Genomic DNA, 14,692 nt, shown 5'->3' on the forward strand with positions numbered 1-14,692 from the left:
CCCACTAAATTCCCCAAATTATCACAAAGATATCCCAAAATGACCCCGAAATTCCCCGAAATTCCCATAAAATGTCCCCAAATTCCCATAAAATGTCCCCAAATTCCCCAAATTCCAAAGAAATTCCCCAAAATGGCCCAAATTCTCCAAATTCCCACGAAATTACCTCAAAATTCCCCCAAATTCCCATAAAATGTCCCCAAATCCCCCAAATTTCTCAAATTCAAAAAAAAATCCCCAAATTTCCCCCAAATTCCCAAAATTTCCCACCAATGGCCCCAAATTCCCACCAAATTCCCAAATTCCCAAAAATGCCGCCGAATTCCCCAAAAATTCCCCAAATTCCCAAATTCCCCAAAATTTCCCCGAATTCCCAAAAAATTCTTGAATGTTCCTCCAAATTCCCACAGAATTCCCCAAAATGGCCCCAAATTCCCACTAAATTCTTCAAAATTTCTCCTAAATTCAAAAACTTTCCCAGAATTTTCCCAAAATGGCCTCAAACTCCCCAAATTTCCCCCAAATTCCCACAAAATTCTTCAAAATTCCCCAAAATTCCCCAAAATTCTCGAATTTTCTCCCAAATTCCGCCGTTTTCACGCGTGGTTTTTATTGGAAAGAGCGAAATTTCCATAAAAATTTGCATGCGGGGGGCGGGGCCAGCGCGGGGGGCGGGGCTTGCGGCGCAGTGGGCGGGGCTTACAGAAAGGGGCGTGGTTTGGGCACAGAAGGGGCGTGGCCTGAGCGGTGGGCGGGGCTTAGGAGGGTGGGACAGAAAGGGGCGGGGCTTGGGAAAGGGGGCGGGGCCTGGGGGGGCTCCCGATGATCCCAGCCCCCCCCACCGGCCCGGGACAAACTGGGACAAACTGGGACAGACTGGGATGAACTGGGACAGAGAAATTGGGCCAAACTGGTCCAAACTGGTCCAGACTGGTCCAGGGAAATTGGGCCAAACTGGTCCAGACTGGTACAGGAAACGGGGAGTTACTGGTCCAAACTGGTCCATGGAAATTGGGCCCAACTGGTCCAAACTGGGACAAACTGGTCCAAATTGGTCCAGGAAATTGGGGGATACTGGTCCAAACTGGGGCAAACTGGTCCAGGGAAATTGGGCCAAACTGGTCCAAACTGGTCCAGGAAACTGGGAATTACTGGGCCAAACTGGTCCAGACTGGTGCAGGAAACTGGGGGAAACTGGGCCAAACTGGTCCAAACTGGGACAAACTGGTGCAGGAAATTGGGAGTTACTGGTCCAAACTGGTCCAGGAAACTGGGAGAGATTGGGCCAAACTGGTCCAAACTGGTCCAAACTGGTCCATGGAAATTGGGCCAAACTGGGCCAAACTGGTGCAGGAAAGCTGGAGTTACTGGGCCAGACTGGTCCATGGAAATTGGGCCAAACTGGTCCAAATTGGTCCATGGAAATTGGGCCAAACTGGTCCAAACTGGGACAAACTGGTCCAGGAAACTGGGAATTACTGGGCCAAACTGATCCAAGCTGGTCCAAACTGGTCCAGGAAACTGGGGGAGACTGGTCCCGTATCAGGGAGGGAACTGGTCTGGACTGGGCCAAACTGATCCAAACTGGTCCAGGGAAATTGGATCAAACTGGTCCAAACTGGTCCAGACTGGTGCAGGAAACTGGGGGATACTGGGCCAAACTGGTCCAAACTGGTCCAGGGAAATTGGGCCAAACTGGTCCAAACTGGTCCAGACTGGTCCAGACTGGTCCAAACTGGTCCAAACTGGTCCAAACTGGTCCGTACTGGTGGGACACCCCGGGGGTCCCATCCCCCCCTTTAAGGCACTGGGACCCCCCGGGGGGTTGGGGGGGAGGGGCAAAATGGGGCAAAAAAAGGAGAAAAAGGGAAAAAGGAAAAATGGGGAAAAAATTGTTCAAAAAAAGGACAAAAAAAGACAAAAAAGGGCAAAAAATGACAAAAAAAGGACAAAAAAGGACAAAAATTACAAAAAAGTCAAAAAATGACAAAAAAAGACAAAAAAAGGACAAAAAAAGGACAAAAAAGGACAAAAAAGTCAAAAAAGGACAAAAAAGGCAAAAAAAGACAAAAAAGGACAAAAAAATGGCAAAAAGGACAAAAAAGGACAAAAAAGGACAAAAAATAACCAAAAAAGGAAAAAAAAGGACAAAAAAGGACAAAAAGGGACAAAAAAGGACAAAAAAGGACAAAAAGGAACAAAAAAAGGACAAAAAAAGGACAAAAAAGTTAAAAAATGACAAAAAAAGTCAAAAAAGGACAAAAAAAAAGACAAAAAAGGACAAAAAAGGGACCAAAAAAAGGGACAAAAAAAAGGGACAAAAAAGGGCAAAAAAAGACAAAAAATGACAAAAAAAGGACAAAAAAAGACAAAAAAGTAAAAAAAAGTCAAAAAATGACAAAAAAAAGACAAAAAAAGGATAAAAAGGGACAAAAAGGGACAAAAAGGACAAAAAAGGACAAAAAAGTCAAAAAATGACAAAAAAGGACAAAAATGACAGAAAAAAAAACCCCAAAAAATCAAAAAAAGGCAAAAAAGGGCAAAAATTACAAAAAATTGGGAAAAGGGAAAAAAAGGGAAAAAAGGGGAAAAAGGCAAATTTGGGTTCCCCCAGGGAGGGGAAATTTGGGGAATTTCCTCCAAAAATGACGATTTTGGGGCTCCAAAAAATGAGGAATTTTGGGACCCGGATTTTGGGGGATTTTGGGGTGAATTTTGGGTAAATTTGAAATGTGAATTTTGGGTAAATGTGAAATGTGAATTTTGGGGGATTTTTGGGGTATTTTGGGTGAATTTTCAGGGGGAATCCCAGGAAATTTTGGGTGAATTTTGGGCTGATTTTGGGCCAATTTTGGAGTGAATTTTGGGTGAATTTTGGGCTGATTTTGGGGATGATTTTGGGCCAATTTTGGGGTGGCTTTGGATGGATTTTGGGGTGAATTTGGATGAATTTTGTGCTGATTTTTGGGTGACTTTGAGATAATTTTGGGGTGATTTTGGATGAATTTCGGGGTGAATTTGGGATGAATTTGGGCCGATTTGGGGATAATTTTGGGGTGAATTTGGGATAATGTTGGGATGACTTTGAGTGAATTTTAGAGTGAATTTGGGATAATTTTGGGATGATTTTGGGGTGAATTTGGGACAATTTTGGGGTAATTTCGGGATAATTTCGGGGTGATTTTGGGATGACTTTGGGATAATTTCGGGGAGACTTTGGGATAATTTTGGGATAATTTTGGATGAATTTTGAGGTGAATTTGGGATAATTTTGGGATGATTTTTGAATGACTTTTGGACTGATTTTGGATGATGTTCGGGGTGAATTTTGGGCTGATTTTGGGGTGACTTTGGGATAATTTTGGGCTGATTTTGGGATAATTTTGGGGTGATTTTGAAGTGAATTTGGGGTGAATTTGGGACAATTTTGGGGTAATTTCGGGATGATTTTGGGGTGATTTTGGGATAATTTCGGGCTGATTTTGGGATAATTTCGGGCTGATTTTGGATGAATTTCGGGCTTATTTTGGGGCGATTTTGGGACAATTTTGGGGTAATTTGGGGCTGATTTTGGGGTGAATTTGGGATAATTTCTGGCTGATTTTGGGATGAATTTTGGGATGATTTTGGGGTGATTTTGGGGTGAATTTGGGGTGACTTTGGGATACTTTTGAGGTGACTTTGGGATAATTTCGTGCTGATTTTGGGATAATTTCGGGGTAATTTGGGGCTGATTTTGGGGTGAATTTGGGATAATTTGGGCCCGGCTCCCGCCCTAGACCGGGGTCGTTTTCCGGTTGAGGGTCCCGGTCCCTCCCCCCCCGGGGGTCTCCGCCCCTCCCCCACCCCCCGCCCCTCCCCCTCCCCCCCCCTGCAGCGTCAGGAAGGCGGGGCCGGGTGGGGGAGGGGCGGCGGTTACCGGAGGTGGGGGAGGGGCCCCGGGGGCGCTTCCGGCGGTGGGGGGAGGGGCGGGGTGGGGGAGGGGCGGCCCTTCCCCTCCCCCTCCCCCACGGCCGAGGGTGACCATGGAGATCTCGGCGTGGGGGGGGGGAGGGGCGGCGGGGGGTGGGGGAGGGGAGGGGTCGCGGGACTTGGCGCTGGAGCGGCGGGCGGAGGGGGGAGGGGGGGGAGGGGCGGCGGAGCGGGGTGGGGGAGGGGGTGGGGGAGGGGAGCGGGGTGGGGGAGGGGCGCGGCGGTGCCGCTCGATGTAGAGTTGAACGGCCGCGACCCCGATGGCCTCGGCCAGGATGAAGGAGACGCCGCCGAAATAGAAACTCCAGCCGTAGCTGTAGGGGGAGGGGCGGCGCTCCCCTCCCCCACCCCCACCCACCCCCACCCCTCCCCCACCCACCCCCCCCACCCCTCCCCCACCCAAACCCCCGTAACGGGGGGAGGGGACCCCCCCCGCCCCCACCCCCCCCGCCGAGCCCTCCCCGGAGTTGGAGGAGATGTAAACGATGACGCCGATGATGTTGGAGAGGCCTGGCGGGGAAGGGGTTAAATAGTTAATAATTAATTATTAATTATTGGGGGGGAATTAAAAAATGGGGGAAAAATTTTAAAAAAAATTTTGAGGGAAAATGTAAAAAATTGGGGAAAAAAAATGGGGGAAAACGGAAAGAAAAATGGGGGGGAAATGGGAAAAAATGGGGAAAATTTTAAAAAAATTGGAAAATTTTCTTTTTAAAAATGGAGGAAATTTGGGGGTAAATTTAAAAAATGTGGAAAATTAAAAAAAAAGGGGGGAAATGTAAAGAAAATCCTTTAAAAAAAGGGGGGAATGATGGAAACGATGACGCCGATGATGTTGGAGAGGCCTGGCGGGGAAGGGGTTAAATAGTTAATAATTAATTATTGGGGGTTAATTAAAAAATGGGGGAAAAATTAAATTAAAATGGGGGGGAAATGTAAAGAAAATAATGTAAAAAAAGGGCGGGAATGATGGAAATGATGACGCCGATGATGTTGGAGAGGCCTGGGGGGGAAGGGGTTAAATAGTTAATTATTGGGGGGTTAATTAAGAAATGGGGGGAAAATTAAATTAAAATGGGGGGGAAATGTAAAGGAAATCCTTTAAAAAGGCGGGAATGATGGAAACGATGACGCCGATGATGTTGGAGAGGCCTGGCGGGGAAGGGGTTAAATAAGTAATAATTAATTATGGGGGTAATTAAGAAATGGAAGTGAAAATTTAAAAAAAAATTTGAGGGAAAATTTAAAAAAATTTGGGAAAAAATTAAAAGAAAAGGGGGAAAACGGAAAGAAAAATGGGTGGAAAATGGAAAAAAATGGGGGAAAATTTGTAAAAAAATTGGGGATTTTTTTTTTTTTTAATGGACGAAATTTGGGGGTAAATTTAAAAAATTGAGGGAAAATTTAAAAATGGAAATGAAAAAATATGGGGGAAAAATGAGGGGAAATAAAAAAAAATAATTGGGAAAAATTAAAGGGGGAACGGAAAGAAAAATGGCGGGAAAATGGAAAAAAAATGAGGAAAATTAAAAAAAAATTGGAAATTTTTTTTAAAAATTTAGGGGTAAATTTAAAAAATTTTAAAAATGGAAAGTAAAACAAAATGGGGGGGAAATGTAAAGAAAATCCTTTAAAAAAAGGGGGGAATGATGGAAACGATGACGCCGATGATGTTGGAGAGGCCTGGCGGGGAAGGGGTTAAATAATTAATAATTAATTATGGGGGGAAATTTAAAAATGGGGGAAAAATTAAAAACTGGAAATGAAAATTTAAAAAAAAATTGGGGGGAAAATTTTAAAAAATTGGGAAAAAAATATATGGCGGAAAATTAAAAAAATGGCGAAAAATCTAAAAAAAAATGGGGAAAATTTTAAAAAATTGGGGATTTTTTTTTTTAATGGAGAAAATTTGGGGGTAAATTTAAAAAATGGGGAAAATTTAAAAAAAGGGGGGGGAAATGTAAAGAAAATCATTTAAAAAAGGGGATGGATTTGGGGGTTTTTGGGATGGATTTTTTGATGGATTTTGGGATGGATTTTGGGTTTTTTTGATGGATTTTGGGGTGGATTTTGGGGTTTTTGGGGTGGATTTTGGGATGGATTTTGGGATGGATTTTGGGATAGATTTTGGGATGGATTTTGGGTTTTCTGGGATGGATTTTGGGATGAATTTTGGGATTTTTGGGAAAGATTTTTTGATGGATTTTGGGATGGATTTTGGGATGGATTTTGGGATGGATTTTGGGGTTTTTGGGATGGATTTTTGGATAGAATTTGGGATGGATTTGGGGGTTTTGGGGGTGGATTTTTTAATGGATTTTTGGATGGATTTTGGGGTTTTTGGGATGGATTTTTTGATGGATTTTTTGATGGATTTTTTGATGAATTTCGGGATTTTTGGGATGGATTTTTTGATGGATTTTTGGATGGATTTTTTGATGGATTTTGGGGTGAATTTCGGGGTTTTTGGGGTTCCAGCCCCACCTACCCGCGGCCACGAAGAGGATGCTGGGATGGATTTCAGGATGGATTTTGGGATGAATTTCGGGGTTTCTGGGATGGATTTTTTGATGGATTTTGGGATGAATTTCGGGGTTTTTGGGGTCCCAGCCCCACCTACCCGCGGCCACAAAGAGGATGACGGGACGGATTTTGGGATGGATTTTGGGATTTTTGGGGTTCCCGGCCCCACCTACCCGCGGCCACGAAGAGGATGCCGGGATGGATTTTGGGATGGATTTTTTTATGGATTTTGGTATGGATTTTTGGATAGATTTTGGGGTTTTTGAGATGGATATTTTTATGGATTTTTGGATGGATTTTGGGGTGAATTTCGGGATTTTTGGGGTTCCCAGCCCCACCTACCCGCGGCCACGAAGAGGATGCCGGCGCCGAGCACGAGGCTGGTCCTGGCCCGGCGCAGGCGCGACGCGGCCACGCAGAGCCCCCCCAGCAGCAGCAGCACCGCGCTCAGGATGGGGAAGATGCTCGAGGCCCGGACCACGCCTACCGAGGCAAAACAGCCAATCAGGGCTCGGCACGGCTCCCCCGCGGCCAATGGCAGCGCCGGGAGCCGGCGGCCAATCAGAGAGCAGTGCTGAAAAGGGATCTGGGAGTTCTGACCAATCAGGAAAGGGATCTGTGGGTTCTGACCAATCAGGGAGCAGCATTGGAAAGGGATCTGGGAGTTCCGACCAATCAGAGCCCAGCGTTGAAAAGGGATCTGGGAGTTCTGACCAATCAGGAAAGGGATCTGGGAGTTCTGACCAATCAGGGAGCAGCGCTGAAAAGGGATCTGGGAGTTCTGACCAATCAGAGCCCAGCATTGAAAAGGGATCTGGGAGTTCTGACCAATCAGAGCCCAGCATTGAAAAGGGATCTGGGAGTTCTGACCAATCAGAGCCCAGCATTGAAAAGGGATCTGGGAGTTCTGACCAATAAGGAAAGGGATCTGGGAGTTCTGACCAATCAGGGAGCAGCGCTGAAAAGGGATCTGTGAGTTCTGACCAATCAGAGCCCAGCATTGGAAAGGGATCGGGGAGTCCTGGCCAATCAGCTGCCGGGATCTGTTATCTCCAGCCAATGGGAGCGCAGGGATCACTGACCAATCAGAGCCCGCCCTTGGACGGGAATCTTATCTCTCCGGCCAATCAGAGCGCGGGGGTGAGAGCCAATCAGGGAGCTGGGAGCGGTTGCCATGGAAATGCGAGGCTGGGTACCAGAGCGTCGCCATGGCAACGCGAGGATGCCGGGAGGATGCCGGGAGCGTCGCCATGGAAACGGCAGCGGCATTGCCAGGACGGTCGCCATGGCAACGGGAGGCTGGGTACCAGAGCATCGCCATGGCAACGGGAGGCTGGGTACCAAACTGTCGCCATGGCAACAGGAGGATGGGTACCAGAGCGTCACCATGGCAACGCGAGGCTGGGTACCAAACTGTCGCCATGGCAACGCGAGGCTGGGTACCAAACTGTCGCCATGGCGACGGGAGGATGCGAGGAGTGTTGCCACGGCAACGGCGGGGCCGGGAGGATGCCGGGAGCGTTACCATGGCAACAGAAGCCGGGGTTTGGTTCCCGTGGCGACGGGGATGTGGTTGCCATGGTGACAGTGACAATGACACGGTTGCCATGGCGACAGGGACGCAGTTACCGTGGTGACAGTGAGGTGACGGTGACACGGTCGCCATGGTGACAATGACAATGACACGGTCGCCATGGCGACGGGGATGCGATGACACAGGTGACACTGAGGTGACACTGAGGTGACACTGAGGTGACAATGAGGTGACACAGGTGACAATGTCCCGTTGCCATGGTTACTCACGCAGGAGGTACTCGGCGCTGTCACGGTGACACTGAGGTGACAATGAGGTGACAATGACACAGGTGACAATGACACAGGTGACAATGACACAGGTGACAGTGACACAGGTGACACGGTTGCCATGGTTACTCACGCAGGAGGTACTCGGCGCTGTCATGGTGACAATGAGGTGACACAGGTGACAATGAGGTGACAATGTCCCGTTGCCATGGTTACTCACGCAGGAGGTACTCGGCGCTGTCGTGGTGACAATGACAATGACACAGGTGACAATGACAATGACAATGTCCCGTTGCCATGGTTACTCACGCAGGAGGTACTCGGTGCTGTCACGGTGACAATGAGGTGACAATGACACAGGTGACAGTGACACCGTTGCCATGGTTACTCACGCAGGAGATACTCGGCGCTGTCGTGGTGACACTGAGGTGACACAGGTGACACTGAGGTGACAATGACAATGACAATGTCCCGTTGCCATGGTTACTCACGCAGGAGGTACTCGGCGCTGTCACAGTGACAATGAGGTGACACTGAGGTGACACAGGTGACACGGTTGCCATGGTTACTCACGCAGGAGGTACTCGGCGCTGTCACGGTGACACTGAGGTGACAATGACACAGGTGACAATGAGGTGACACAGGTGACACAGGTGACAATGACAATGTCCCGTTGCTATGGTTACTCACGCAGGAGGTACTCGGCGCTGTCGCAGTGACACTGAGGTGACAATGACACAGGTGACAATGACACAGGTGACAGTGACACGGTTGCCATGGTTACTCACGCAGGAGGTACTCGGCGCTGTCACGGTGACAATGAGGTGACACAGGTGACAATGACACAGGTGACAATGACACAGGTGACAATGACAATGTCACTGTTGCCATGGTTACTCACGCAGGAGGTACTCGGCGCTGTCACGGTGACACTGAGGTGACAATGACACAGGTGACAATGAGGTGACAGTGACACGGTTGCCATGGTTACTCACGCAGGAGATACTCGGCGCTGTCACTGTGACAATGACACAGGTGACACAGGTGACACGGTTGCCATGGTTACTCACGCAGGAGGTACTCGGCGCTGTCACTGTGACAATGACACAGGTGACACAGGTGTCACCGTTGCCATGGTTACTCACGCAGGAGGTACTCGGCGCTGTCACGGTGACACTGAGGTGACACTGAGGTGACAATGACACAGGTGACAATGACACAGGTGACAATGTCACCGTTGCCATGGTTACTCACGCAGGAGGTACTCGGCGCTGTCACGGTGACACTGAGGTGACACTGAGGTGACAATGACACAGGTGACAATGACACAGGTGACAATGTCACCGTTGCCATGGTTACTCACGCAGGAGGTACTCGGCGCTGTCGTGGTGACACTGAGGTGACACTGAGGTGACACAGGTGACAATGACACAGGTGACAATGAGGTGACAATGAGGTGACAGTGACACGGTTGCCATGGTTACTCACGCAGGAGGTACTCGGCGCTGTCACGGTGACACTGAGGTGACACTGAGGTGACAATGAGGTGACAATGTCACGGTTGCCATGGTTACTCACGCAGGAGGTACTCGGCGCTGTCGTGGTGACACTGAGGTGACACAGGTGACAATGACACAGGTGACAATGACAGTGACACGGTTGCCACGGTTACTCACGCAGGAGGTACTCGGCGCTGTCACGGTGACACTGAGGTGACAATGACACAGGTGACAATGACAATGTCCCGTTGCCATGGTTACTCACGCAGGAGGTACTCGGCGCTGTCACGGTGACACTGAGGTGACAATGAGGTGACAATGACAATGACAATGTCACCGTTTCCATGGTTACTCACGCAGGAGGTACTCGGCGCTGTCGTGGTCGTACTCGAGGTCCTCAGGGAAGTGGTTGATGCGCAGACACAGCCCCCGCTTCAGCCCTGGGGACACGGGGACAGCGAGGGGACATTGGGGGGACATCGGGGACATTGGGGACATTGGGGGCATTGGGGACATTGGGGGCATTGGGGACATTGGGGGCATTGGGGACATTGGGGACATTGGGGATGTTGGGGACATTGTCCTCAACCCCATCCCAGGTGCCACCAACCATCCCAAACCCTGTCCCAAGTGTCCCCAGTGATGTCCCAGGTGCCACCAACCCCCCTGAACCACGTCCCCAATGTCCCCAAACCCATCTCAGGTGCCACCAACCCCACCCCAAGTGCCACCACCGATATCCCAAGTGCCACCAATGCTGTCCCAAGCACCATCCATGCTGTCCCAAGTGCCACCAACCCCCCTGACCCACATCCCCAATGCCACCCATGATGTCCCAAGTGCCACCAACGATGTCCCAAGTGCCACCAACCCTCCCGAACCACATCCCCAAGTGCCACCAATGATGAGCCAGGTGCCACTAACCCTGTCCCAAGTGCCACCAATGATGTCCCAGATGCCATCGACCCCCCTGAACCGCATCCCTGGTGTCACCAATGATGTCCCCAATGTCCCCAAACCCATCCTCAATGTCCCCAAACCCATCTCCGATGTCCCCAAACCCATCCCAGGTGCCACCAACCCCCCGACCTACGTCCCCAAGTGCCACCAATGATGTCCCAAGCGCCACCAACCCCATCCCAAGTGCCACCAACCCCCCTGACCCACATCCCCAGTGCCACCAACCCCACCCCAGATGCCACCAAACCCACTCCAGATGCCACCAACCTCCCCAAACCACATCCCCAATGTCCCCAACCCCATCCCAAGTGCCACCAACCCCCACGAACCACATCCCCAATGCCACCCATGATATCCCAAGTGCCACCAACTGCCCTGAACCCCCTCCCCGCTGTCCCCAAACCCATCCCAAGTGCCACCAACCCCATCCCAGATGCCACCAACCTCCCCAAACCACATCCCTGGTGTCCCCAACCCCATCCCAAGTGCCACCAAACCCATCCCAAGTGCCACCAACCATCCCAAGTGCCACCAACCCCACCCCAAGTGGCACCAACCCCATCCCAGATGCCACCAACCCTCCTGAACCACATCCCCAATGCCACCAATGCTGTCCCAAGTGTCACCAATGATGTCCCAGGTGCCACCAACCCCACCCCAAGTGCCACCAACCCTGTCCCTGGTGCCACGAACCCTCCCAAACCCATCCCAGGTGCCATCAACCCCCCCAAACCACATCCCCAATGTCCCCAACCCCATCCCAGGTGCCACCAACCCCCCCCAAACCCATCCCCAATGTCCCCAAACCCATCCCAGATGCCACCAATGATATCCCAAGTGCCACCAACCCCCCTGACCCACATCCCCAAGTGCCACCAACCCATCCCAAGCACCATCCATGATGTCCCAAGTGCCACCACCCCACCCCAAGTGCCACCAAGCCCATCCCAGTGCCACCAACCCCATCCCAGATGCCACCAGCCCTCCCGAACCCCATCCCTGGTGTCCCCAACCCCATCCCAAGTGCCACCAACCCCATCCCAGATGCCACCAACCATCCCAACCCCACCCCAAGTGCCCCCAATGATGTCCCAAGTGCCACCAACCCCCCTGACCCACGTCCCCAAGTGCCACCAACCATCCCAACCACATCCCTGGTGTCCCCAACCCCACCCCAGGTGCCACCAACCCCCCTGAACCACATCCCCAATGCCACCAAACCCACCCCAGATGCCACCAACCCTCCCAAACCACATCCCTGGTGTCCCCAACCCCATCCCAGATGCCACCACCCCCCCCAGATGCCACCACCACCCCTGCCCCACGCCGGGTGTCACCTTCCAGGCAGCAGACCCTCCAGAGCCCGGAGTGGGTGAGTCCCCCATGGGCGAGGGCAGCACCCAGCGCAGCCCCATTGGTGGCCCCATTGGTGGCCCCGTTGGTGACATTGGTGGCCCCGTTGGTGGCCCCGGTGGTGGCCCCGGTGGCGTTGCAGACGCGGGCGCGCGCGTACAGCCAATAGTCGGTGCCGATGGCGATGGCCATGAGGCCGAAGGCCGCGAAGGCGCCCACGGCCGTCAGCAGCAGCGGCGCCCCCCGGCGGCACCAGCGCGCCCCTCCCCCACCCCCCTTCCCCCAAAATGGGGGCGCGGAGGGGGAGGGGCTGCGGGGGGAGGGGGGAGGGGGGAGGGATGGGGGGGAGGGGGGGGAGGGGCCGGGGAGGGGGGCGGTGATGCCCCCGGCCCCTCCCCCCACCAGAGCCCCGCCCCCCCACAGGGTGAGGGTGGGAGGGGTGGGGGAGGGGTGAAGGGGGGGAGGGGGTTGGGGGGTGGGGGAGGGGTGAAGGGGGGAGGGGGTTAAGGGGGTGGGGGAGGGGTTAAAGGGGGATTTGGGGGGTGGGGGAGGGGTTAAAGGGGGGTTTAGGGGTGGGGGAGGGGTGAAAGGGGGGGAGGGGTTAAGGGGGGTTTGGGGGATGGGGGAGGGGTTAAAAGGGGTTTAGGGGTGGGGGAGGGGTGAAAGGAGGGGGGAGGGGGTCAAAGGGGTGGGGGAGGGGTTAAAGGGGGTTTACGGGTGGGGGAGGGGTGAAAGGAGGGGGGAGGGGGTTAAGGGGTGGGGGAGGGGTGAAAGGAGAGGGGGGAGGGGGTTAAAGGGGTGGGGGAGGGGTTAAAGGAGGGGGGAGGGGTTTAAGGGGGTGGGGGAGGGGTTAAAGGGGGATTTAGGGGGTGGGGGAGGGGTGAAAGGAGGGGGGGAGGGGGTTAAGGGGGTGGGGGAGGGGTTAAAGGGGGATTTACGGGGTGGGGGAGGGGTGAAAGGGGGTTTTTGGGGGTGGGGGAGGGGTTAAAAGGGGGTTTGGGGGGTGGGGGAGGGGATTTTGGGGGGAATTTGGGGAATTTGGGGGGTGGGAAGGTGGGGGAGGGGATTTTGGGGGGATTTGGGGTGGGGGAGGGGCTCTTTAGGGGAGTTTTTGGGGGGTCCCGAGGGGTTTTTTTGGGGGGGGGGTCGCAGGTGCTGCTGGGGGGGGCTCGTCGCTCTCGGCCAATCAGCTGCGGGGAAATGGGGGAGGGGAAATTTGGGGAGGGGTCCGCGATCGCCCCTCCCCCACTCAAAGCACCGGGGGAACCCCAAAACCCCCCCAGGACCCCCCAAAACCCCCCCAGGACCCCCCAAAACCCACCCAGGACCCCCCAAAATCCCCCCAAGGCTCCCCAAAATTTCTCAAAAATCCACCCAGGACCCCCCAAAATCCCCCCAAAACCCCCAAGGACTCCCCAAAACCCCCCCGGACCCCCTAAAATCCCCCCAGACCCCCCAAAAAACCCCCCAGGACCCCCCAAAATCCCTTTAAAACCCCCCTAAAACGCCCCCAGACCCCCCAAGGCTCCCCAAAATCCCCCCAAAACCCCCCCAGGACCCCCCAAAATCCCCTCAAGACCCCCCCAGGACCCCCCAAAAACCCCCCAAGGCTCCCCAAAATCCCCCCAAAACCCCCCAGGACCCCCCAAAATCCCCTCAAGACCCCCCCAGGACTCCCCAAAAACCCCCCAGGACCCCCCAAATCCCCCCAGGACCCCCCAAAACCCCCCCGACCCCCCTTTACCTCCTCACTCGCCGATTCTGCGCATCCCGGCCCAAAATTTTCGGGGTTCCGCCCCCAAATTTGGGGGTTCCCGGTCTCGATTTTGGGGATCCTCAAATCTGGGGGGTCGCGGCAGCTTCCGGGGGGGTCCCGCTGTCGATTTTTGGGGTTTTCAGCCCAAATTTCGCAGTCCCGGATCCGATTTTGGGGGTCCCCCAAATTTTTTGGGGGGTTTTGGGGATTTTGGGGGGGGGATTTTTGGGGGGTCTCGAGGCCGCCGCTGCCGGGGGGTCCTGGGGGGGATTTTTGGGGGGTTTTGGGGGGTTTTTGGGGGTTGCCGGGGGGGTTTTAGGGGTAAATTTTGTGAATTTTGGGGTTTCCCGGGGGGATTTTTGGGGTTCCCGGGGGGGTTTTGGGGGTAAATTTCGGGAATTTTGGGGTTTCCGGGGGGATTTTTGGGGTTCCCGGGGGGGTTTTGGGGATTTTTGGGGATTTTTGGGGATTTTTGGGGTTCCCGGGGGGGTTTTGGGGATTTTTGGGGATTTTTGGGGATTTTTGGGGGGTCCCGGGGGGTCCCCGCCGCCGGTGCCGGTCCCGAGTTCGCTGCGACGTTTTGGGGGGGGGGAGGGGAAAATTTGGGGGGGGGAGGGGGGAGGGGGGAGGGGGCGGGGCCTGGAAGGTTCTGCGGTGACGTCAGAGGGGGGCGGGGCTCGGCATTGGGGGTTCGGGGGTCCCGCGGGGTTTCCATGGCAACGGCGGCGGCGGCGTCTCCATGGCAACGGCGAGGCCACGCCCACCGCGGATAGGCCACGCCCACCGCGGACAGGCCACGCCCCCCAAAGCGAAGCCACGCCCCCCT

General features: G+C 53.4%; 1 protein-coding gene and 1 long non-coding RNA gene across 2 annotated transcripts; both read right to left on the reverse strand.

Annotated features, from left to right (window-relative positions):
- Positions 1-1,244: 1,244 nt before the first annotated feature.
- CACNG8 (calcium voltage-gated channel auxiliary subunit gamma 8) lies at positions 1,245-12,381 on the reverse strand. The gene is made up of 5 exons (XM_072921442.1): positions 12,095-12,381; positions 10,154-10,237; positions 6,838-6,978; positions 4,378-4,482; positions 1,245-1,270 (listed from the first exon to the last, which is right to left on the reverse strand). Exons 1-5 carry the CDS (start codon positions 12,300-12,302, stop codon positions 1,245-1,247), a joined length of 564 nt encoding a protein of 187 aa, XP_072777543.1. The 5' UTR covers positions 12,303-12,381.
- A 775-nt stretch (positions 12,382-13,156) lies between these two features.
- LOC121468844 (uncharacterized) lies at positions 13,157-14,059 on the reverse strand. Its single transcript, XR_005978629.2, has 2 exons — positions 13,855-14,059; positions 13,157-13,300 (listed from the first exon to the last, which is right to left on the reverse strand). It is a non-coding gene; the product is annotated as an uncharacterized lncRNA (long non-coding RNA).
- Between the last annotated feature and the right edge of the window lie 633 nt (positions 14,060-14,692).

Source organism: Taeniopygia guttata, chromosome 37 (assembly GCF_048771995.1).
Source record: "Taeniopygia guttata chromosome 37, bTaeGut7.mat, whole genome shotgun sequence".
Classification (NCBI taxonomy): Eukaryota; Metazoa; Chordata; class Aves; order Passeriformes; family Estrildidae; genus Taeniopygia; species Taeniopygia guttata.

Bases quoted from the DNA above. Each gene is read 5' to 3' on its own strand.
- CACNG8 (XM_072921442.1), bottom strand. From the start codon at position 12,302: ATGGCCATCGCCATCGGCACCGACTATTGGCTGTACGCGCGCGCCCGC. The intron at 10,238-12,094 runs GTGACACCCGGC...CCGTGTCCCCAG, and splicing joins GAGGGTCTGCTGCCTGGAAG to GGCTGAAGCGGGGGCTGTGT. The intron at 6,979-10,153 runs GTGAGTAACCAT...TTGCCTCGGTAG, and splicing joins CAGCGCCGAGTACCTCCTGC to GCGTGGTCCGGGCCTCGAGC.